General features: G+C 39.1%; 1 protein-coding gene across 9 annotated transcripts in view; it reads right to left on the bottom strand.

The window, feature by feature from the left end:
• Nucleotides 1-25,819, bottom strand: part of LOC149845205 (DNAse I-like superfamily protein) — a 184,252-nt gene that overhangs the window by 69,062 nt on the left and 89,371 nt on the right. For 8 of the 9 annotated variants that reach the window (XR_016430180.1, XR_016430179.1, XM_089995602.1 and 5 more), the window contains exons 5-8: nucleotides 15,790-15,859; nucleotides 5,514-5,564; nucleotides 5,318-5,439; nucleotides 4,920-5,062 (exon numbers count right to left, since the gene is read on the bottom strand). Coding sequence is in view for 7 of the 9 variants with exons in the window: in XM_089995602.1 (XP_089851728.1) it covers nucleotides 4,920-5,062; nucleotides 5,318-5,439; nucleotides 5,514-5,564; nucleotides 15,790-15,859 (386 nt within the window). In the remaining 2 variants the exon portion in view is untranslated. The remainder of the gene's footprint in view (nucleotides 1-4,919; nucleotides 5,063-5,317; nucleotides 5,440-5,513; nucleotides 5,565-15,789; nucleotides 15,860-25,819) is intronic. The other variant, XM_089995601.1, reaches the window with a different exon arrangement.

Below are 25,819 nucleotides of genomic sequence, written 5' to 3'. Positions count from 1 at the left end.
TCTTTTCATTTATTTAAATTACCCAAAGTACAGGGGCATTTCCCCAAACTACCTCCTACTATCATAGTAGTAGGTCCCCAACCTTAGTCATTTTACCAAGGCATACACATCACCAAATTTTCTTTTCATATTGATTGCACAAACCCACTCAGAGTGCTTTGGTACCTTTAAATCAGTCAAACACATAAGCCCCGGTACCTTTAAACCAGTCAGGCCACAAAATTTAAAATTTAAGTTTCTCGACAGTGTTATGGTTATTACCTAAAGTGCTTTGGTACCTTTAAACCGTCAAGCACCTATGCCCCGGTACCTTTAAACCAGTCAGGCAAAAATTTTTATATTTATACATTTTGAATTTTCACATGTATTCCTCTTATGATTTCAAGGTTAGTGTGTGACCCACACATGGTGCATACATCAGTAACTTTCATGACATGATTTTAAGATATGGGGAAATTACACATACGCCCGTTTTTGTATCAGGATGCAAATCATTCTATCAATAAAATTTAAAACACCATGTTTCACAAATGTGCAGCATCACATATTTCCCACTACATTTACAATGCCCATACAAAATTTCATAGTGAATCACCGTTTTTAATGGCAATAAATTTTAAAAACACAGTTGTTCACAAATGTGTAACATCACCCATTTTCAGCTATAAGCACAATGCCCATACGTAGACAGCAAAGGACAGACTTACGTGTGCCAGGGTCGACTCTCTAGTCTTCCCAATATGTCGTTAAATGAGCAATTGAACATCGTCTTAATATGCAGCTGACTAAGCATTTGAACATAAAGTGAATATGTAGTTAAATACTAAATTGAATCTCAACCTAATATGCAACTAAATAGGCATTGAGCATCAGTTTAATATGTTATTTCATACGAACAGAATATTATCATAATATGCAGCTAACTAGGCATCTAGCATTTGAATAATATGTAGCTTCATACGACATCGAAGACCATTATGACAGGCAGCTAACTAGTGATTGAGCAATCTGGAATACATGCAACTAACTTTGATTAATCAGATAACAAGCATTATCACTAGACATATACAAAACTCAAACATGGGCAGCACTTTGGTTTATCATAAGTAATTCAAACGAAAACACAGGATTTAAAACATGCATTTACATTGATTAATCATATGAAAAACAAACAGTGTCCAGACCATTACAGCACTCAAGCATGGTCATACATGCACAGACTGTGTGTCAGTCTACCAGAATGCATACAACCCATGAGATGACCTAACCTCAGAATATGTACACACTGCCGCCTGCAATGTAGCACACACGCAGAACCGAGAACCGAGACTCTGCATTTGTGCTATATTGAATCCAAAATAGAGTAATGTATTGTGATGCAATAATTCTCACGTTTGCACAACATATACGACAGAAATTTGTGCCACACCTACATCTCATTATATATTTCATTTTTTTCTTTGTTCACATTCACATATGTGCCAGGAAAACATAAAAATCATTCCAACAGACCGTCTATGCTTATACGCATAAAAAAAATCTAATTGTGTGTGTAATCGATCGAATAACAATATGCCATGTCATCTAAAAAAAGCTACCATCTAAATATTAGGTTCCCGACATGACATTGCTGTGAAAACAAAATGAAAACCACATACTATGAAAAAAATTTGAAATTCACAGATTACATTTCATAATAGGAAAACAAAAATCTACGCCCATATATTGACTCTTGATATCCAGCAACAATATGGCTGACTGATAATGATCATTTGCACAAATAAAAAAAAATGGAAGATGGACATTTCATGGAATCTATTGTTCATATGTATATACTTGGCTCAAGGTACCTACAACATTTAGATATACAGAACCACCAACCCGACCCGTTGTACTTTTCTTCATCTGTTACCTATTACAGAGCTGGGTATCCATATGAAAACCCTTCAAAATTTTCGAAACCTGAGGTGGGATATAATCACAGTACCGACTTTGAACATAACGCCCACACAAAAACATAGGAACATCCTACTATCGGGAATCCAAAATCCATAACTCCCTTCCTAATAACAATCTGAAACCCCCAAATCGTGGATTTGAGGTTTCCAGTTTAGGGTTGACAGAAACCTCCAATTTGGGGGATTTTCCTTTTGGTTTCCCCACGCACACACCCGAGCACGCGAGCTACCTACGGAGAAGAAGAACAGTAACCTACCTCAATGGTGCTTTTCCCTTGATTCACCGAGACTTGGAGTCGAATCCCTAGCGCCACCCCTTCACGTCGCGAGAGAGAGAGAGAGAAGGAACCCAGAAGGGATTTGGGGAAATAGAGAGGTAGAGAGAGACAACAAGAGTGGGAGGAAGAGAGAGCTCAGGGAGGAGGTGGTTACGAAGAGATGAGGGAGAGATCGTGGGAGGAAAAATCGGGGATCGGTTACCCCATTTCCCTCCAGTGGCTGCGTGAAAGCACGCAGCCCCCCCTTCATTTCTTTTTTTTAAGTGGCTGCGTGAAAGCACACAGCCCCCCTTCATTTCTTTCTTTTTTTAAAAACCCTTAGGGATTACTTAAGGAAACCCTTAGGGTTTACTTAAGGAAACCCTTTTAATGCACATCGTTTTTTTAATATTACCTTTTTTTTTCATGTTTACCTTTTTAACGCACCACTGTTGCGGGTTTGGTTCGACCGCACCCGCGACCCATATCAAGTTGGGTCCACCCTTGGGCCTATCCGGATCCATCCGAGGATCCGGACCCACATCTAAATATTTATCTTATTAAATATTTAATATTTTTTTTAATATAACACAAATTGAAAATTTTGTGAATCCAATTACATTATTATAAATCTCTACTAACTTACTATGGATCTGGGGTCCATTGTGCTTCATACACCCGTTAAATAAATATGGATCCAAGGATCCAAAGTTTTCACCGTACCATGACTTGGAACCATGGTTTTAAATTTAATACGAGTCCAAGTCAACTATTATGGACTCCAAGAAGCGAATCTCAGATCCAATCAGAAATTCTAATTGGGTCATTGTCATATTTAAATCTCTGATGTCCAGGATCCAAATGCAATATTGTGGATCCGAACGTCGTATAGGCTATTACGAATTCCAATTAAAGTGTTATAGATCCGATATAGAAATTTTCTTATTAAGAATCTGATTTAGTGATCCGATATCTATGATCCAAATGAAATATCGAAAATCCAAACATGATATTATGAATCCGATATTGAAGATCCAAAAAAAAATATCTGATATCCGAATACAAATAACATATACAATAATAAAAATATCCTTGTACCTGTTCAAGGACATAAATTTCAAGTTTATTTATTGGATAAAATTCACGAGTATTACAATCTGCGAGCCAAGATGTTACAATATGAGGCCACGTTGAAGGGTTTAACAGATGAAGCAAGTGGACAATCTGATTCTCATGAAGTCCTTGCTACAGGCTTTAGTTTAGGGCGTGGACGTGCGGACAATTATTTTGGTGGAGGACGAGGAAGAGGGAGGGGTGGGCAAGGAGGACGAAGATTGCTCCCCACTCCCAGTGGATCATCCAATTTATTTGCAGGAAGTCAGAACAACAAGAGTATTCCCATTTGCTATCAGTGCAACAAACGTGGCCACATCAAAGCCAATTGTTGGTTCAATCCCTAAAATCCTCAAAACCGCAATAGAATACAAAACAATAGAAATGTTGCTACATCGGGATCTACGGGTATCTTTCGAGTTCGTGATGATGCTAATGATCTTCTTTTGTCTGCTATGGCTAACCTGAACCTAAAACAGAATGATGATGGAATATGGTATGTTGACTCTGGGCCAGCAGCTCATGTCACTGGCAATGCAGGTAAGTTCTCTACTTTAATCCCCTATTTTGGTAAATCTAATATTGTAACTGGAGATAGGACTCACCACCCTATTTCAAATGTAGGCAACGTCCTCATCCATTCATTTATCTAATGTTGTCCATGCACCAAATATAAAGAAAAACATTGTTTATGTTTCTAAGCTTGTTGATTCTATCAATTCATCTGTTGAATTCACTCCTACTTCTGTCTTTGTCAAGGATCTTCAAACGAAAAAGATGTTCGCTAAAGGGAAGCGACGTGGAAATATGTATGTCTTCAATTAAGATCCAGCCTCCACTGTTCTGAAGCCCCCCAAGTTTGATCATGTCTCTAGAAGTGTTTTGAGTATATCCCAATGTAATAAGCCAAAACTTTGGCATTCCCGTCTTGGTCATTGTAGTCAAGTCTTTATTGAAAAATTAGTGTCCAATGGTTTCCTTCCAGAGTCTGTTTCACCCTTGTTGAAGAATAAAATGTGTTCCAGTTGTCAGGTCTCCAAAAGTCATGTACTTCATTTTCATCAAATAAATAAAAGAGCCTCCATGTCACAGGCCTATTTCCTTCAATGGGCCAGCTTTGTATCGTTCAACACTCTTATCCGGTTTGTATTTGATCTTGTAGACCCATCGTGAGCCAACAACATTTTTATCTGGAGGCTCTGATACCATGTGAATTTTATCCAGAACCTGCGAACGAGAAATTAAGAGAAGGAAGAGAGAGAGGCTGCAATGAGTCACGGTTTTCATAATGAGAAACCGTGACCTATTTCATTAATATATAGGCAAAAGCCCTAATACATAGCCTTCACAATAACCCTGACAAGTTGAGGGTATTTACAAGTATGCCATTATGTTGTGGACATGGTACATACAAGTAGTTTGGATCCGGATCCGGATCCAAACTTAAATACAAAACAAATACACTGTCTAATAAATACCACATGTGCATCAAAATGAAATTCATCATTCCAGGTGACCATATCATGCTCAAAAATAATCTCAAACATAACCCAGCAAAAAACAATAAACAGTTCAATAGAAAAAGTATTACCAGAAATCTGATCCATAGAGGAAAAGCATTTGTTTTTTGGCTTTGGTATAGAGCTAGGGTCATCAACAAGGGGGCGAGTTCCATCTTCAATTGAACTTACAAGATCATTGTACTCAATTACCTCCTTCATGACCAATTGTGCTCTGGAGAAGTATAAAAACATAGAGAACAAATTTAAGCAGATATCTAGGCAGTAAAACCAAATGGCTTTTCAAAAGCTAGTGATGCTACCAGAAAAAAGGCAATAAAAAATTTAGTCTGAATGCTAGTCGGTGCATGAATTAAGTGAATTACCAGTTAATCCAACAGAGGTGTAGGAAAAAGGCTTTCCTTAAGTATCAGCAGCATTAGATTACAATTCTATTGTTTAAATTCATCATGAATAACAGAGAAAATACCTGTTGCTTTTGTAAAATATCCCACATCCATCACGTTTCTTCCCACTTCTTTGAGTATAGATACTTGAATATCCATGGCTCTCCATATTTCCTTTATAAAAGCTTTCATATTCATCCAATTCCTACAATGGCAGAAACAATAGATATTTTAACTAAGTTTTCTAACTTCAAGATTGCACCATGGAGGGATTTCAACCTCTGTACGGTTAGGAGTTGGGACATCTTCCACCCACAAAAGAATGTTAACCTATTTGAGTGAAACAAGAAACAGCAAATCATGAATAAGAAACTGAGACAAACAGATGGAAAAAAAAAACATTAAAAAAATCTGGTTTTGACATGGGCAATTAAGTGTGTTGTTGGGTCTACAAGTGATCTGATTGTAGAATGCCATTTTGATTTTAAAAACTAAAAAGTTTTGAATAGGAATCTAAATTACAAGGACATCTTTAAAGTTTTAAGGTACCTTTCGTATCTCAAGGACATCTTGAAAGAATTTGAACTCTGTTGGTATGAAGGTGAATGATTCTAAATCCCTCATCATACATTTTAATGTTGATGCCCCCTTGGTTCATACTGTTGTTAAGAGTCCTGGGATGGTCTCTTGCCGAGCTTCCAATCAAATACCTAGGATTGCCTCTATTTGTGGGCAAATTAAATTCGGATATGTGCCTCCCTGTTATATCTAAAGTTCAGAAAAGGATTGAATTGTAGAAATCTAAGTTTCTATCATACTCAGGTAGGATTCTCCTTATTCAAAATACGCTGAGTTCTATTCCAGTTTTTTGGTTCTTGTCTCTGAAACTCTCGGCTAATACTATTCGTATGTTGAACACTATGTTCGCAATTTTATATGGCAAGAAAGATCAGCAGGTAAGAGACCTCATCTTATTGTGTGGGATGTGTTATGTAAGCCTAAAATGGAAGGTGAGGTGGGGATTAGGCGTGTGGAAGATGTTAATGTTGCATGTCTAGCTAAATTAACACTTGATGTTTGCTGCAAAGATTCAGTTTGGGCCAACTTTGCAAGAGCCAAGTATCTTGGGAAGAATAGTATGTGGGGTCTTACGAAATGCCCTATTGGTTCAGGGATATGGAAGGGAATTATGTGGGGCTGATCGCACATTCAGATGTTTGTGTCTTGTGAGGTTAAAGATGGGATACGATCAAAGTTCTGAACCGACACATGGATCGACGGAACTCTTGTTTCCTATCTTGATCATCATGAAAAATCAGGACTGAGAAGATTTAAGGTGCTGATGGTAGCAGAGGGGATGCATTCCTTTCGGACATGTGGCCTTCCACCTTTTCTCTTGCTTTATAATATTTGGAACCGTGTGCACCAGTGTTATCGAAAACGCGCCTTGAGGCGCAAAATGTAAAACCCGAAAATTTTAGTTACAAAATATTTTAAAATATGCAAATTGGGCCTAGATCCAAATTGCAGATCCAGGACCCATAAAGGGGTTTTCCGCATAAATTTACCTCGTAAATTTGGTATGTACGTATAAGTACAATAATTTTTAATTAATTAAATGATTCGGGGAATAATTATTTAAAAGGGGTGCGTAGATGGGTCCGGGATCCACATTTCGGATCCATATACCCGTATAGATATTTTAATATATATATATAATCATAATAAAATAAAGAAAACAATAAATAGTGGAGACGGATCCACTCTTTATCCAGCCCGGATCCAAATTGGGATTTGGATCCTGAGTCGTAGAGTTCGGACCCATTACCCGAATCCGTAAATAAACCACAAATGGGGGTTAAATTATATGTATAATGTTAAATTCAAATTAAATAAATAATCAATATTAATTATAAGAAAATAAAATAAAAATAAATAAACAACTGTTGGACCCGCAAGGATCCAACTGAGGATCCACTAGCGTTAGGCAATCCGGATCCAGTTGTAAACTGGATTCGGTATCGCGGGTCACGGGTTTGGACCCGGACCCAAGGCATGCCTTATAAACCTGTAAAAGAGAATCGTGCCTAGGGCACGATTCTTTCTATTAAGGAAAGGGGCAAGGGGAGGGTTACGTAGGGCGTAACCGATCCCCACCCATCTCGGCATGGGGGGGGGGGGGGGGGACTCAGCCGATAAAAGGGAGTGGAGAGGGGGCCTCTTCCCTCGTCTCTCTCCCTCGTTTCTCTCTTCCCTCGTCTCTCTCTCTCTCTCTCTCTCTCTCTCTCTCTCTCTTGTGTGGGCGTGCTTTGGGGAGGTGGAGGTCGCCGGAAAGCCGCAGCCACGGTAGGTACCCCCGTCACAGCAGCCGCAAGGGGCGATTTCAGCCGGCCCTACCCACGCGACTGCAGCCTTCGATCGCCGGAGAGATCGTCGAAAATTTCGTCAAGAGGTACGGGTTTTCCTCTTGATTTCGAGTGAGAAAGAGGGTGCAAATTTGTTTTCCATGGAATAGTTTAGGGAAATCATTAGAGAGAGGCAGATTTGGGGGTTTGAGGCACCGGAAACCCCAAATCGACAGATTTGTGAGATTGAATGTTGTAATAGCCATGTGTATGCTTGGTTTTAACGTTGACATGGAAGGCAAATCTTTAAGTTGTATTTATCCATCCAAAAAGATCTCTCTGGACCGCATTTCTTGCATTTTCCTACCATGTTCATTTTAGTTATGACGATCACATCACTTGGGAGAGTCCTTTTTATTCTAACGTTGTGTGTTAATGAATCTACCACCTGTTTGTCTTATAAAAATTCAGTATCAGTGGACATCAAAGTATAGTCATATTTGACTTTCGTGGATGGTGTCATATTTCATAAATTTGAGTTTGTCCACTGCTGTAGATATTTGGAAGTTTTTACTCTTTCATTGGCAGCTGATGGTTGAAAATTAAAATGCATACTCTCAGTGGTTACAAAGGTGTAAGGGCAATAGTCAATCCATGCATGTCTTTTATTTGATCAGCTGACAGTGGTTCGTGAGACATTGAATGACAAAGAGGGCTCTTTATGAATAATTTAGAAAGATCAGAACCTTTGTTCATTTAATATGCATGAAATCTCCTTTCCCCCATTTTGTAATAACCCGTAAAAAAAAAGTTAGGATTCGGGTCGGACCCGGACCCGGACCCGACCCAGACCCAATTGAGGCACCGCCTCCCTCGTGCCTTCTTTAGAAAATAAGGCAGGGGGTTTCAAATACGAACCCCCCCCCCCCCCCCTCGCTGTCTCTCTCCCTCACCGCCTCCCGACTCTCCCTCGCTCGTCTGCTGCCGCCACTTGCGACCTCTCAACGACGCCGCCTCCGACCACCAGGTACGTTCTTCCTCCTCTTCTTCTCCCTCTTTCCGTCTCTCTCTCTCTCTCCCATCCTTCCCCCGCGTTTCTTCGTTACACAGGGAGGGGAGGGCTGAGCCTCCTCCCTGCTTTCGTACGGCAGGCGAGGGGCGGAGCCCCCTCCCTACTTCCGTACGGCAGGGGAGGGGCCGGGCCCCTCTTCCCTGCTCTCTGCTACGGCAGGGGAGGGGTCGAGCCCCTCCTCCCTGCCCCTTTTTGTTGCGCCAGCAGGGGCCATCGGCCCCTGCCTTTCGTTTGCCAGCAGGGGCCTATGGCCCCTGCCTTTCTTTTACGCCAGCAGGGGCCATCGGCCCCTGCCTTTCGTTTGCCAACAGAGGCCTATGGACCCTGCCTTTCTTTTGCGCCAGCAGGGGCCATAGGCCCCTGCCTTTCGTTTGCCAGCAGGGGCCATCGGCCCCTGCCTTTCTGTGTGCCAACAGGGGCCATTGGCCCCTGCTTTTCTGTTTGCTAACAGGGGCCATCGGCCCCTGCCTTTTTGTTTGCCAGCAGGGGCCGATCCCCCCTGCCCCTTTGTGCGCGAGCCTATACCCTTGGTCGACAGACCCGGGGAATCTTTGGAAGCTACATCGTAATGGGGACAGATCATTACAAATGTTGATCTCCAGCGAGGAATTCCTAGTGAACGTGAGTCATCTGCTCACATTGACTACATCCCTCTTTGGGCGGCAAGGCTCATTTGGCCCTGCCCCATCCTTTTTTTTTTCGAGTCATTTGGGACTGTTGGCCCCAGCTCTATGTATTGGAGAAGTTGAGTCTTTGCCTTGCTTTTGCTTTTGTCTGGTCTTGCATGTTAATATCGCATATTTGCAGCTACGACGGATCTCACTCGCGCTCCGCGACTCGAGCCGTCAATTGTGTACGTCCGCAGACGTCAGCAAGCTCGTAACCCTCCAAGGTAGGGGAAGATTGTACGAAAGACTTGGATAATTGAATTAAGTTCAATCAAACTAAAAACCATCAATAAATGAATATATATATATATATATACAAATATATATATATATATATTTATACGAGTATGCACTTAACTCAAGGACGCGGTTTCGCGATCCTTGCCCTTTACCTTATGTCAGTCTATACTTGCCATCGTGTATCACGTCGAGATCTCGTGTTGCATTCTTGCTTATGGTTTGTATGTGCCGTCACGCATCGTGGCGAGGTTCAGCGTTGCACTTCTGCTTACCGCCTTTACCTTGTCGTCGCGCTTTGCGCCTAGACTCTTGTCTTTGTCTGTATTATTACTGCTTTGCTATTGCAGATGCCGCACAGGTTTTTGCTCTTTGCATATGCCTTAAAGGCATCCTCAGGCATTCACCTCTCTCTCTTGCGACGAGAGTTGAGATAGGAGCTAGCGTAACATCCCCGTCTAAGGAGAGGGATACCTTGCAAGGATCCTGACTCCTTGAGTATGCAGTCCTGCAGACGAGTTGGAGTTTCTGTTGAGAAACATGTTTCCCGTCTATCGAGGCCAGTGTCGAGTCATGCGAGGCATGTAGATACCCCGATAGCGGATGAGGTTCTAGAAAATCGCAGGCATAATGTTGGCATAAGGTACTGCTGTTTCAAAGGATATAGTAAAGTTGATAAACTTTACATCTTTGTGAAACACTTCTGTTGAGGCTTTTTTTGAGGAGCTATACCCCCTTCATCCTAGAGTACTTGTAGTCGTGCACGACACGTCTAGTACTGCGATGATCGGATGAGACGGTCGTGCGACCTCGAACAGTGCGAAATGCACAATGCTGGAATCACATAAATGGCCTCACATTCGCCTTCACAGGCAAGATGCTCGAGTGGTTTAAAGACCACAGCATAGAGTAGGTCGTTAGTTAAGCAACCCCTAACGTACCTATTCGTTTCTAGTGGTCTGTCAAGGGAGAGGACAGAGCGGTACAAACTCCAATGGACAGGTTGTTAACAACCACCCTACGGGCAATGATCCGGCCTCCCCAGTCATTGGAGTTAGGGGAAAGGGGCTACAATAGTTAGCTCAACACTTCTGCAGAAGTTGGATGCATCCGTGGCACTGCCTCCTTTGGGGAATCCTCTCTCGGCTAAAGTCGTCCCTCTGGAGCGGACTCAACTAGCTATTCGGGTTATTCAAAATACATAGAATAACAGACGCCCGAACTAGTCTCAGTTGTTTCTACGTTTTGCCTGCGCGTACCCGCAGGCCAGTAATATCGAAACATAAAGTCTGTTCACACTGGTTGTTGAGTAGTGAGACTCACTTGCACTCGCTTGCACCACTGATTCGCTTGCACCACTGACTCGCTTGCACTCGCTTGCACCACTGACTCGCTTGCACTCGCTTGCACCACTGACTCGCTTGCACCACTGACTCGCTTGCACTACTTACGCGTTTGCACTATGTACCTGCTTGCATTGCTTACCTGTTTAACTGCATATCTGCTTTAAATTGTGTAACCTACTGAATTAAATGTACATAATTCGGTTTCCTTGTAGTCTCTCTTGTGCACCTACTAGTTTTTTTGCGAAACTAACCCATTCTATGGGTACAGGTGATGAATAGGTACTTCACGGGCGATGGCGCGATGGCAAGATGGCTTCAAGACTTTCTTCTTCCTGCTCTTAGCTCGCGTCATGATGTTTTTGGGTCTTGTAACGGATTTTCCTTGGGACATCCGAATTTTGTACTTTTGGAACCTTCTTTTAATGAAAGTGCCTTTTTCAAGTAGCATGGGTTGTATGTTTTGGTTCTTCAGCTAACGTGCCCAAAGTGGTCAACTTGCCTTTCTAAAATTAACAAAAGGATGGTCTTCCGCTTATTTCTTAAACCAACTCTGTAATAAAAAGATTCTTTTAGTCTCTTGCCTGTTTTATGAAAGGTTCGAAAGTTGAAATTTTGGGGCGTTACACATTTATTGAATTTCATCTATTGTTACAAAATGGGGCAACATTGGAGATAAAACAACTCGTTCAAGAAAACTACACGCATGAGAATTAACATGTTCACAAAGATTCTTTGTGAAAGCCATTTGAATTGGGTGTTGTTGGCTTCATGGTTCCGTTTTGTTTGTTGTGGGCCTAGTTTAGCATGAGTATATTGATTTCTTTTGGTATGGATATATATATTCATGTGTTAAGAGTCCACTTGATGGTTCAACAGCATATTTGACTTGTCGATCAACATCATGTTTGGTTTATGTCATACATACAGGGTGATTTCCTTTATGCACAAGGCTATGCAAAGAATGAGATGATCACATGCTTATACTTAGAAGACCATGCTTAGTTCACATGCTATGGCACAACTGCTCCATATACATGTGCATACGTAGAATTTTATACCTTGTAATTTAAATGATTCATTAATGAAAACATGCATTGGACATGAATGTGAGCATTTAATGGAAGCATGCATTTTTAACTTGGATATGTGCGAACTCATGCATATGCTTATAAATTTATTGTTGTATGCACAAAAAATTGCATACACGAATGTGCACTGAAAAGCATGTGAAAAATAATGCATGCAGGCATGCGATTGATGATTTTTGCTTATGAATGCATTGATGGTCAATTGGATCATCAGGGGTTGGGTGAGCCTCGAGAACCAGTTGTTCTCTGATTTAGTTATTTTGATGCATTACAACAAATCAAATGTGATATTAATGTTTTACCGCACTGTTCTATGTTGTCATGGGCTGTGGTCCCGTGAAAAGCTTAGCAGGCTGATGTGCAAGCTTATGTTATTAATTCTGCATGTTAATTTGCAAATGTAAAAGAGATGAATTAATAACCAGATAAAAAAAAGTAAAGAACAGTATAATTCACTTTCTCCTTGATGTCTCTGCTTTAGCGTGGGAATCTTGGATGCTGTGGTTTGGGGAAAACCGTGAGGATACAAAAATTCCGTGTGTGTTGTTGCCCCTGAACCCGATATTGAGGTTTTTCTCGTGGCCACAGTTTTAGGGAGAGTCCACCACTTTTCCTGGAAGTGGTGTGTTTTGACACAGCTGTTGTTATTTGGTATACCAATAAAGTGGCGCCAATGGATGCTGTTTTTCATGATGTCCCCGACTTTGGATGTTGTTTTCCAAGGTTACGCTAGATGGTGTTGTTTCCTGATATCGGTCGAGGGCTAAGTGTGGAACCCGGTAATAAAATACAAATTGTGTTAAGCTACCCCGGGAACCTTACTTGACCTCGGGGACTGTACCCGTTTGGTGTATCCGCGGGCAATGGTAAATTAAAAAGAGGAACTTAAAGATTGTGTGCATTTAATAAGACATGCATATGGAAAGAAGAAAGCTTAAATGAAAGATAATAAATGGTTCATGCATCGCACATAAATCATGCATATTCTTGTTCTGCATTAGTTCATGCATGTTTACCTATTTACTTGGTTGTTATACATTGATCATTGCATAATGTTGATCTCTTTTGCATTTAATTGCTTTATTGATTAAATTATAATCACTGTTACTTACTTAGGGTTCCCTCATGCTTAATGTTTATTTTATTGTTGCATGAATGATTAATTGCCTTATAATTTGGTTATAATTGTATTCTTCTAAAATATTACATAGATCTTATTTATGTTCTTTTTCTTATTTGATTCATTAGGGAAACCTATACGCAGAATTCTTCGGATTTCTGACCCTCTCATTTTATTGGTTTTTCCCAGACACAGATGGTCAGTGAAATCGACTCGCTTCTGAGGGGATACGAGGGTCACGTTTACTTCAGACGGCTTCACTTACGGACAGAGTGGCTCTACTTTTGTTTTCTTTTAGTTTTTCTTATTTCCTGCAAATTGCTATTTCACTTTTGACATTAAATATGACTTTTATTAAATCATTAATAAAAGAGTTCAGTTGGTTGGTTATGAATGATAAATGTAAGTGGTTTGTGGTGTGCGGTTATCCAACTGAAATTGGAACTGTAGGGACTCCAGGTCTCTGGGAAGTTTTCCGCAACTCTAAGAAAAAAAAATTCTGCATTTTTGAGGGGATGAGTTGAGGTCGTTACACAAAAGGCACGCCTCGCCTTGAGGCGAGGCCCTCTGTGCCTCAAAGCACAAGCCTGAGGCGTGAGGCACAAAAAAAAATTGAGATTTCTAAGACATAATCAACAAGATTTTTGTAGATTAATCTCATATATTTTCCAGTTATGTAATCAGTTTCTTAGTATATTTTAACTTTTGTTGGTTCATCTCGTATATTTTTCAGTTATGTAATCAGTTTTTATATGTTACTTAAAGTAACATATAAAAGTAACTTACTTTTATATGTTAGTCTCATATTTTTTAGAATAATCTAATATATTTTAATTTTTGTAGGTTAATCTCATATATTTTCCAGTTATTTTAGTTATGTAATCAGTTTCTTAGTATATTTTAACTTTTGTTGGTTAATCTCATATATTTTTCAGTTATGTAATCAGTTTTTATATGTTACTTAAAGTAACATATAAAAGTAACTTACTTTTATATGTTAATATCCTATTTTTTAGAATAATCTCATATATTTTAACTTTTGTAGGTTAATCTCATATATTTTCCAGTTATTTCAGTTATGTAATCAGTTTCTTAGTATATTTTAACTTTTGTTGGTTAATCTCATATATTTTTCAGTTATGTAATCAGTTTTTAATTACTTTTATATGTTAATCTCATATTTTTTAGTACTTATTTGAGATTTTCTATTTCTTATTAGTTGTTATTTCATCAATAAAGCATTTCTTTATTTATTTGTATTTTTAGATATTTTTTATAATTTTTTTAAAGTTTTCAAAAAAAAATTGAGGGTTACGCTTTACACCTCGCCTCGGTTTTTGGTGGAGCGCCTCGCTTACGCCTCAATGCTTTTCACAACACTGGTGTGCACTCTTTCCCTACCACGGATGCCAGGATGTTATATTATGGAAGGGCAGCTTGAGAGGGGAAGTTGTGTCTCGAAAGGACATTTGGAACTCTATTAGAGTGGATGCACCTCACAATACATAGTATAAACTAGTGTTGCGGAAAGGTGTCATTTCTAGAGCGTGTTGGGTAGTGTACTTGGCATGCTTTCAGAGGCTGTTGACTCAAGATAGACTGAATGGGTTTGGGGCGATTTTCCCTAATCGGTGTTATTTGTGTTGTAAGGAGGAGGAAGATCACATGCACCTATTTTTTTCGTCATATCTCACAAGCGGTGTGGCGATTTATTTGAAGCAGATTTGAAAGAACTCCCCACTCTTCCGTTATTTTGGAATTCTAGTGGTGGGTGACTATTACACACGAGCAGCCTTGGATTCAAAGATGTTGGGACCCACTCTTCCATAATGTTTTGTGGAAATTGTGATCTATAAGAAATAATATTCTCCATGATAATAAAGTGTATTCTAAAGACCAGATTATCCGAAGCGTGTGGCATGCATGTACGGAAAGCTTTATGGTTCATCAATGGCCCTTAGAGATGATTCCTATGATCAAGCTTTTTGCTTCAGGTGGTCCCATGGTGCAACCGAATAGGTCTGTCAGACCCAGGTTCTATTGTGCTCAGTGCTTCATGCTTTTGCAGCATATACCCCCTCTTTGTCTGTCCTTGTTGGTGGCTTTATAAGGCAGATGTATATAGGCATGGAGTCTGAGACTCTGAATGCTGTCAACTTTTTGTTGATGGTTCCCTGATGGGTTCAGAGGTAGAAGTCACGGCCAGCAACAAGAGGTGGCATGCATGTGTTACATCTGTTTTGGAAGGGCATGGAAGGCAGTGAAACCTTATGTGTTTTGTGTCATGGTTTAACATAAGGGTATCATGTAGGGGTCCCTCTTTGGCTGTGGGTTATGTTTTGCTTTTGTTATGTAGTCATGACTCGCTGTATTGGAAGGATAAACCCCTAGATTGGTTCCCATCCTTGGGATGATCATATGTAAATTTTTATATTATTAATAGATTTTGGAGTACAGTCTCCAGTGTTTCCTCTAAAAAAGTGTGCCTAAAGTTTACAGAATAGCCTATACTTGACCAGACTGAACTGATGGTCATGACACACTTAGCAAAGTGAACCTTGCCATTGTATAATGGTTAGCAAAGGAAAAAGGCAGCCCCAACTGCATGCATCAAGGTAGAAGAAATAAACTGCTTTATCCAATTGAGATGGCCAGCATAATGCAAGCAACAGTACTGACTTGTACGCAAAGGAAGTCAGCATCCAAGCTCCTAAGTACAGCCAATATTGCCTGGGAACGGGCTTTCCACCTATTTCACAGGAACCAAGAAAGCAAAAAAACACTTAATTAGTGAAACACCAGATATTACTGTAATGAAACAAGATGGAATACAAAAGAGTGCCTCTAAGAACTACAAGAGCACAAAAATACACAAACACAAATACAAAGTGCCACTTATGGGCAAAATTGTCACGAACCGGTGGGGAAGGCAATAAAAGTGATAAATGTTGAGGTATAACAACAATATAACAATAATACACTTGAAGTTCACAAAGGAACAAGAGGGTAACACATAAAATGCACTCAAAGTGCTAACACAAAAGCCAGAAAGGGCAAGAACACTTGAAAGAATCAAAATTTTATTAACAAATAATCTTTTCAAGAGGATGATATACACTTGGGCTAGAATGCCTTAATTATAATGAAGTGGGGAGGCCAATATAGCAGTTGGGCCTCCTCAACAGCTAGAAATATAGGTGTTGCCCAATAGCTAGAAATATAGTTGTTGGGGGAGATCCCAAGCTATGTTTGTCTTCCCAATAAAGCTCCAACAGCTATATTGTCTTTCCAATAAATCCCATGACAAGTGTACATATTACAACAATAATGAAAAAATAAAAAAGACCAAAATGACAATTACAAGTATGCCCTTATTGGGCATGAACTATGCAGCAGAATAAAATAACCAAAATACCCTTGAACTTACGGGTATTTTGATTTACATAGAACCAAACATCAAGAATGTATATATTATATATACATATTTATATGTATATATAATATATTTTAACATCCCCCCTCAAACTTACAGTGAAATCCCTGAAAGTTTCTTGAGAAGTGACATAAAATGCGGAGATGAAAGAGCCTTCGTAAAGAAGTCTGCTAGTTGATACTCGGAGGTAACATACGGCATCTCAGTAACTCCTCGAAGGTATTCCTCTCTGACGCAGTGAGAGTCCATCTTTATGGGATTGGTTCATTCGTGGAAGGTGTAGTTGCTTGCAATATAGATTGACCTCTTATTATCGCTACACATCTTCGTAGGACTAGAGATGGCTAATCTCATGTCTTTTAGAAGACTCTGCAATCTCCATAGTGGTGGTTGTCATTGCTCTATATTCCGCTTCAGTGGATGACAAAAAAATCTTCTGCTACTTTTTGCATCTCCACAATATAAGTGAATCTCCTAAAAACACACAACAGCTAGTAGTTGAGACCAGTGTTGTAAGTATTGTACTGTATCGTACTATACAGTACAATACATATCACTACTTTTGGGTTTTGTGATACGATCTATGTCACATGGGTGCGGGTGCGGGTGCGACACGGGTGCGGCACAATTTCAAAAATTTTGGACACGGGGACTCGGCTATATATCTATATATCTATATATATATATATATAACAATAATTCTAGTAAACAATTAAAATTAAGGTAAACACATCTATGGGCCATGGTCAAAGGAAAAAAACTTTAAACTATGACCTTGTGAAATGGTCCATAATTTGTACTGGTCCAATTTTTGAAATGACCCATTTACTATAGCATTCACATCTGTTCAGTTTTGACATTCAATTATTCAAATGTTTGAACTTTATACATTAATAGTTGCACAGACTGTGCAATACAGTCTGTGCAATGCAGTCTGTGACTGTGCAGACTGTGCACAGTCACACAGACTGTGTGCAGTGACTGTGCAGTTGCAGTTGCACTGTCACAGACTGTGCAACTGCATTGCACAATCTGGTTATATATTTTAAAATATATATATATATAAAAAATGAATTTTTTTGTTTTTTGTCTTAAAAATGGACAATTTTGGACTCGGTCAAAGTTGACCGAGTCCAAAATGTGGACGAACTCGGCCTCGACTCGTTGACCGAGTCCGAAGCCGCACCCGTGTCGGGGCGTGTCGACTCGGGTGTGGCACCTCCCTAGCCGAGTCCGTGTGACATAGGATACGATACACACTCATACCTGTATCGAGTGTATCGTATGATACACCCATGTGACGTATGACACAAGGTGTATCGTACGGTACTAGTCAGACGCACTTAAAAAGGACCCGAAACTCAATTTTTAAGTTTGGGTGTTAAAGGCCTCTTGAGGGCCAACTTCTACATTTCTCTAGATGTTGTTAGAAGGGAACTCACACACCCTAGGAGCCGTGAGATCGATTTGGGGGGCGATTGGTGTGCAAGGGAGAGGGCTTTTGCGATTTCTCAAGAGTGCATTTCCACCATTTTTTTCACTCAAGGAAGTGGGTTAAGGTAAAAAATCTTTATTTTTTGTTTCTTATTGAGTTTTTTTTGGTGAAGATGGCATTAGAGGATCTGGCCTGAAAATGAGGCATTCAAGTAATGAGTGAAAACCGATTAAAAATCAAGTGCAACTATAACGACCCCAACTCATACCTTTGAAAAATGCGGAATTTTTTTTTTTTCTAAGAGTTGCGAAAAACTTCCCAGAGACCTGGGGTCCTTACAGTTCCAATTTCAGTTGGATAACTACACACCACAAAAAAACTTACATTTATCATCCATAACCAACCAACTAAACTTTTTTATTAATGAATCAATAAGAGTCTCATCCTCAATGTCAAAAGTGAAATAACAACTTGCAGGAAATAAGAAGAACTAAAATAAACAAAAGTAGAGTCACTATCTCCGTAAGTGAAGCTGTCTGAAGCAAATGTGACCCTCGTATCCCCTTAGAAGCGAGTTGATTACACTGATCACCTGTGTCTGGGAAAAACCAATAAAAGAATATGGTCAAAAATCCGAAGAATTTTGCGTACAGGTTTCCCTAATGAATCAAATAAGAAAAAAAGCATAAATAAGATCCATGTAATATTTTGAGGAATACGGTTATAATCAAATCATAAGACAATTAACTATTCATGCAGAATTAAACATTGAACATGAGGGAACACGAAGTAAGTAACATTGATCACAATTTAATCAATAAGGCAATTAAATGCAAAAGAGATCAACATCACGCAATGATCAATATATAACAACCAAGTGAACAGGTAAACATGCATGAACTAACGCATCACAAGAATATGCATGATTTATGTGCAATGCATGAACCCTTTATTATCTTTCATTTAAGCTCCCCTCTTTCCATATGCATGTCCTATTAAATGCACACAACTTTAAATTCCTCTTTTTAATTTACCATTGCCCGCGGATACACCAAACGGGTACAATCCCCGAGGTCAAGTAGGGTTTCCGGGGTAGCTTAACACTCAATTTGTATTTTATTGTCGGGTTCCACACTTAGCCCTCGATCGATATCAGGAAACAGCACCATCCATCGAAACATTGGAAAACAACATCCAATGTCGGAGACACCATAGAAAACAGCATCCACTGGCGCCACTTTATTGGTATACCAAAACAACAACCGTTGTGTCAAAACACCACCCATAGGAAAAGTGGCGGACTCTCCCTAAAACCGTGGCCAGGAGAAGAACCTCAATATCGGGTTTAGGGGCAACAACACGCACACGGAGATTTTGTATCCTCACGGTTTCCCCCAAACCGCAACATCCAAGATTCTCATGCTAAAGCAGGGACATCAAGGATAAAAATGAATTACATTGTTCTTTACTTTATTTTATCTGGTTATTAATTCATCTCTTTTACATTTGCAAATTAACATGCAGAATTAATAACATAAGCTTGCACATCAGCATGCTAAGCTTTTCACGGGACCACAGCCTGTGACAACATAAAACAGTGTGGTAAAACAATACTATCACATTTGATTTGTTGCAATGCATCAAAATAACTAAAACAGAGAACAATTGGTTCTCGAGGCTCACCCAGCCCCTGATGATCAAATTGGCCATCAATGCATTCACAAGCAAAACTCATCAATCGCATGCCCCTATGCATTATTTTCTACCCGCCTTTTCAATGCACACTCATGTATGCAAACTTTTGAGTTGTGCAATAAACAAATTCTCATATGCATATGATCATATAATCACGCCAATTTCATGTTTCTATTTACGAATCTTCTCAAATGAACAAATGAACAATCATGCTATGGTGTACTTGCCAACCGCATAAATTCAATGTACACCCATGCAGAAGATGCAGACTTGCCATATTACTTTAATTCAGCATATTTATGACTAGTAGAGGCGTAGGAAAAGATTTGATTCTTTAGCATGTAGAGGGCTAGTTTTATACACAGACTATTATAGCTATTACATTCAACATCTATTTCTTGCAGATTGAGTGATTGTCCAAGACTGATCAACTTTAACACTCCCTAATGGAGAACAGAGTTATTGGCAACTAAAATTTTAGATTTCAAATTGATTTTTCCAACCTAATTTCTTTTACATGTCAGAAATCAGATTGTTATGGCATACCAAACATCAGGCCCTCAACCTGCTTCCCAAAACGCATAAGTATACTAAACACAAGGTAAACCATTTTCAAGTATCAGCACCTAGGCAATGTATGCAAAAAAAATCAGGATCGTTAGTCAAGGAATCAACACATCAAAAACTTCAGAAAACTTTAACTGCAACCCTGAATACATATACATATACATGTTGATCCGTGTGTGTGTGTATATATATATATATACCAGAATCGGTATGTTGACAGACCTATTTCAGTAAGCACACAAGAGTTCTACATACCGAGAGTTGTTACTACTGGTCACTGAGAGCAACCCAAAAGGATTGATATTTAACAGACTTTCTCTTTGTGTTTTTCAACAAATATATATATATATATATATATACCAGTGCAAATTGAATAGGACCAATCTAAGATTTCATTATATTTCTCAGCCTCAAAACCTATATCTGATCACAAGAGTGTACCATTCAGCATGTCTGCAATTTATCTTAGTTGTTTCCCACAAAGTTCATTAACCTCAAAACATAACACAATGAATGAATATGTACTTTCAGAAATTTGTCCATAAAATTTCCAGACTTCGGTACATAGCAAGCGTTAAGCCTATTCCAATACTTATTAAGACTACAGAGATTTCAAAGCAACATCGAATGACTATTAAACATGCAGAGATTTATCTAGATGGAATTCACCAGAAAACATAATACATACGCCAGTTAATAAACAAAGGCTTATTCAGTTGGACATCAGAACCAGAAACATATGTCATGCAAAAGCTCACTCAAATAGGTATCGATGAAAAACAAACCAACACATTAAGGCATCCCTTTTATATGCAAGAGGAAAAACCCAAACGCATGGATGACTATGATTCCTTGGTAATGAAATAAGCGAAAGAAGCCAAGAATGCTAAAGCATTCACTATGTCCCACACGGACAAGTGCAACAAGCACAAGAGAGAAAATCCACTAAGGGATATACGAAGGGCCTTATAAAAAGGCTACACACATGAAAAATAATATCACTATTATTGAAGAGGAGCTCTAGAGAGCAATACAACATACATGGGGGGTTCCCCCTATTTATAAGAAAAGGAGACCAAAGGGGCTCCCAATAGAGTCGTTGGGAGCCCCCAACGGTCACATATGTGACCGTTGGGGGCCCCAACGACTCCATTGTGGGGCCCCTTTTCGGTATCCAAAAAATACAATTTGAAAAATAAAAAGAAAAATAAAAAATAGAAAATTAAGAGAAATAAAATAAGTACCCCTATGGGGTACTTTGTGAAATGACCATAATACCCCTATCGGGTATTATGGTATTATTACATATGTTTTAACACCCCCCCTCAAACTTTACGGGGGAATGACGGAAAGTTCGCCAAGAAGGAACAAGAAGCGAGGAGCAGACAGGGCTTTGGTAAAGAAATCTGCAAGTTGATATTCTGAAGTGACATATGGCAGTGTAACTGTCCCACGAAGATATTCATCACGTACATAATGACAGTCCATCTCAATATGTTTAGTCCTTTCATGAAAGGTGTGGTTGCTGGCAATATAGATGGCACTTTTGTTGTCGCAACAAAGCTTCGAAGCACCGGTAATTTCGACTCCCATATCTTGAAGAAGACTTCGAAGCCACACAAGCTCCATTGTAGTGGTTGCCATAGCCCTGTATTCTGCTTCAGTAGAAGACAATGAGACTTCCTGCTGTTTCTTGCACCTCCAAGCAATTAGCGAATCCCCTAAAAACACACAAAAGCCAGTAGTTGAGATTCGATCATTTGGGTTTCCTCCCCAGTCAGCATCAGTATAAGCTAGTAAATCTAAGGAAGAGATTGAGGATAGGAATAGCCCTTTAGTCAAAGTATTTTTAATATATCGAATGATCCGGAGCACAGCACTCATATGCACAGATGTAGGAGCATGCTGAAATTGGCTTGCAGAGTGCACGGCATGAGCAATATCGGGCCTGGTGATAGTCAGATAGGTGAGGGAGCCTATGAGTTGCCTGTAGAGCGTAGGATCATCCAGCAGAACTCCATCCTCCAGTCGTAGTTTAGCAATGATAACCTCGGGAGTCTCCACCTTTTTATCATCTGAAATCCCAGATTTGGAACATATGTCTGCAGCAAGCTTCATCTGTGACAATATATACCCTCGAGGAGAGTATGCAACTTCTATACCAAGAAAGTACCTGAGAAAACCCAGATCAGACATATCAAAATTATGTTTTAACATATTTTTAACTTTAAGAATACCACTTTCATCATTGCCAGTGATGATCATATCATCAACATAAAGCAGAAGGATGATGATACTATTACCTGCATTTTTAACAAAAAGAACAGTGTCAGTATAACATGAGCGAAATCCCAATTGTAACATGATAGCACTAAATCTATCATACCAAGCCTTAGGGGCTTGTTTAAGACCATATAAGGCTTTTAATAACCGAAGGGTTTGACCTTGGTTAACACTGATTCCCGGCGGAGGGTCCATATATACTTCTTCATTCAACTGACCATTAAGAAAGGCATTTTTAACATCTAATTGGAATATAGACCATTTCTTAGATGATGTTACCGCAATTAAAGTTCTAACGCTTGTCATGCGAGCCACGGGAGCAAAAGTCTCGTCATAATCGATGCCATATTCTTGTGAGTATCCCTTAGCAACTAATCTAGCTTTATAACGCTCTAGGGAACCATCACTTTTTGTTTTGACTTTGTAGACCCATCGACATCCTATAGCTTTCTTATTTGGAGGAAGGTGAACTATTTCCCAAGTTTTAGCTTTATTTAAAGCATCTAGTTCAACTTTCATTGCTTCAACCCAATGAGGTATACTTTTTGCTTGATTATAATGGGAGGGTTCATAGTAAGAATGCAAGGCTATTAGACAAGCTCTATATTTTGGTGAAAGAGTTTCATATGAGACAAACCTATTAGGTGGAATTGATTCTCTAGAAGAACGCCAAGGGAGGTTTCTTCTAGGGGTTCATTAAGCCGCAAGAATTTTTCTAAAGCACTAATAGGTTGGGCTTCCTCACGCCGAGTGTATACTTGGAGATTGTCACCATTAGTTGGTGATACATCATTATCATGAGAATCATGAATATTTTCTAAAACTTCCGGATGACTCAAAGAGTCATCATTTGAATCTTCTAAAAGATCATTGATAAACATATAATCAATTTTATTTGATTTTTCCAATATGTCAAATCCATTTTCATCTTCTAAAAAGGTTACATCTTTGGAGACAAATAACTTATTGTTTTTATGATCAAAGCATCTATAGCCTTTTTTATTTTCACCATATCCTAAAAATACACATTCTATTGCTTTAGGTGACAATTTATCTCTTTTATGTAAAAGAACAAAGCATTTACACCCAAAAATCCGAAGACGATTGTAGTCGGGTGTCATATTAAAAAGTTTTTCATAAGGAGAGATATTATTCAATTTTGAAGATGGCATCCTATTGATTAAATAGGTGGAGATTAACACGGCTTCGGCCCAAAAATTTTTAGGAATATTTTTAGAAATGAGTAAGGATCTAGTGGTTTCCAAAATATGCCTATGCTTTCTTTCCGCTAGACCGTTTTATTGAGGAGTTCTTGGGCAAGATTTTTTATGACAAATGCCATATTGTTTTAGATATGATTGAAAATCATTTGATAAGTACTCTCCACCCGAATCGAAACTAAGAATGGATATTTGACTTTGAAATTGATTTTGAATTTTTGCATGGAATTCTTTAAAAAAGTTAAAAACTTCCGATTTAAAGTTAAGAAAATAAATCCATATATATCTAGTATAATCATCAATAAAAGTAACATAATATGAATACCCACCTTTAGATAGAACCGGAGATGGCCCCCAAACATCGAAATGCACCAATTCAAAAGGTCTTGTTGTCATAAAGGATCTAATAGGAAAAGGAGTAGACTTCATTTTGCCAAAAATGCAATCTTTGCAATTGATATCTTTTTCTTTACAAAACTTGTGTCCAAAAGGAAAAAGATACATTTTAGAATAACTTGGATGTCCAAGCCTTTTATGCCAAGTTTCAATATTTTTGTCTTGGACATAAGTACAAAATGAGGTATTTGGAAGTATTAAATTATCCATAAAATAAAGGTCTCCCTTCCTATGGCCTTGCCCAATCCGCTTCCCGGACCGGAGATCCTGCACAAAGCACCCTTGGGATGAGAAAGATATTTCACATCCATGGTCGGCTATTTGAGAAACGGAAAAGAGGTTAAGATTTAATTTTGGAACTATTCTAACTTTTGGAACAAGGAAATTTTGAACATTTTTAGAATCAAGAGTTCCAACACCATTTATTTTGAGAAAGGTTCCATCGGCCGTAGAGACACAAGACATTTTTGAATTGGTGTGCACATTGGTTAATGCATTTTCATGAGGGGTCATGTGAAAAGAAGCTCCGGAATCTAAAATCCAAGAGTACGTACCGGGAGGTGATGATGAGGCAATTGCGGCACCGGAGGTGGAAGAAGTAGCCTTTAGAATTTGTTGGAGAGCCAATGAAATTTGTCCAAGAGTATCTTTGAGATCCCCGTTCTTGCCGTCATCTTCTTTGGTGGATGATTCTTCAACGGAAGCCACCTTTGGCTTGAATGCTCCATTTAGCTTTGGGCAAACGGGTTTAATATGTCCCGGCTCATAACAATGATGACATATAATCATTTTTCTCCCACCACTCCCTTGCTTACCAAAATGAGGTGGTTTGTATGTTTTAACATGATTGCCGGGTTTAGATACGGCAAGAACTTCCTCTATGCTTTTACCCATGCTATGCCTAGTCTCTTCTTGAGTAATCTCGGCAATAGCCTCTTCTAAGGGAGGAAACGTGGATCTATGGAGAAGTGAGGATCTCACTTGTTCAAATTCGGGACGAAGCCCAAATAAAAATTGAAACAATCTATCTTGTTCCATTTGTTTTTGTCTTAGAACCACATCCTCCATAGATACCCATTTAGGCTCTAAAAGAGCCAATTCATCCCACAAAGGATTTAGAGCACTATAGTAATCTTGTATGCTCATGTCACCTTGTTTTGTGGTTCTTACTTTTTCTTGCAAGAAATAAGCTCTTGTAAGATCCTTTTGGGTAAACATACCCTTCATAAAAAACCAAGCTTCATTTGCCCGGCGGAATTTTGCAATATTTGCACATACCTTGAGTTCGACATTATTCATAAACCATGCTAGGATTTTTGCATGGTTGCTCTCCCAATCTTCCATTTGATGATTATAATCTTCAATGGCCTTGAGACGAGCATCGCCTTCAAGTGCTTTCTCTTGATCTCCTTCCATCTTTGTGAGCTTAAGTTGTGGTTCCGGAACGGTTCCCATTACATAACCCCAAAGCTTCTTGCCTTTGAGATTATTCTCCATTGCGGATGCCCACATCATGTAATTTTTTCCATTGAGTTTGAATGATAGATCGATCTTGACTTCCATTGCTACACAATGAAGATGTGAGAAAGAAAGGAAGTAGAGAGAGACAAGATTTTACCTTTAGAAGATCGTATGGCTCTGATACCATGTAATGAAATAAGCGGAAGAAGCCAAAAATGC

This window comes from Nuphar pumila, chromosome 2 (genome assembly GCF_984573655.1).
Source record: "Nuphar pumila chromosome 2, dmNupPumi1.hap1.1, whole genome shotgun sequence".
Taxonomy (NCBI): Eukaryota; Viridiplantae; Streptophyta; class Magnoliopsida; order Nymphaeales; family Nymphaeaceae; genus Nuphar; species Nuphar pumila.
Note: the sequence above shows the minus strand (reverse complement) of the source record. Positions and strands in the feature narration are given on the sequence as shown.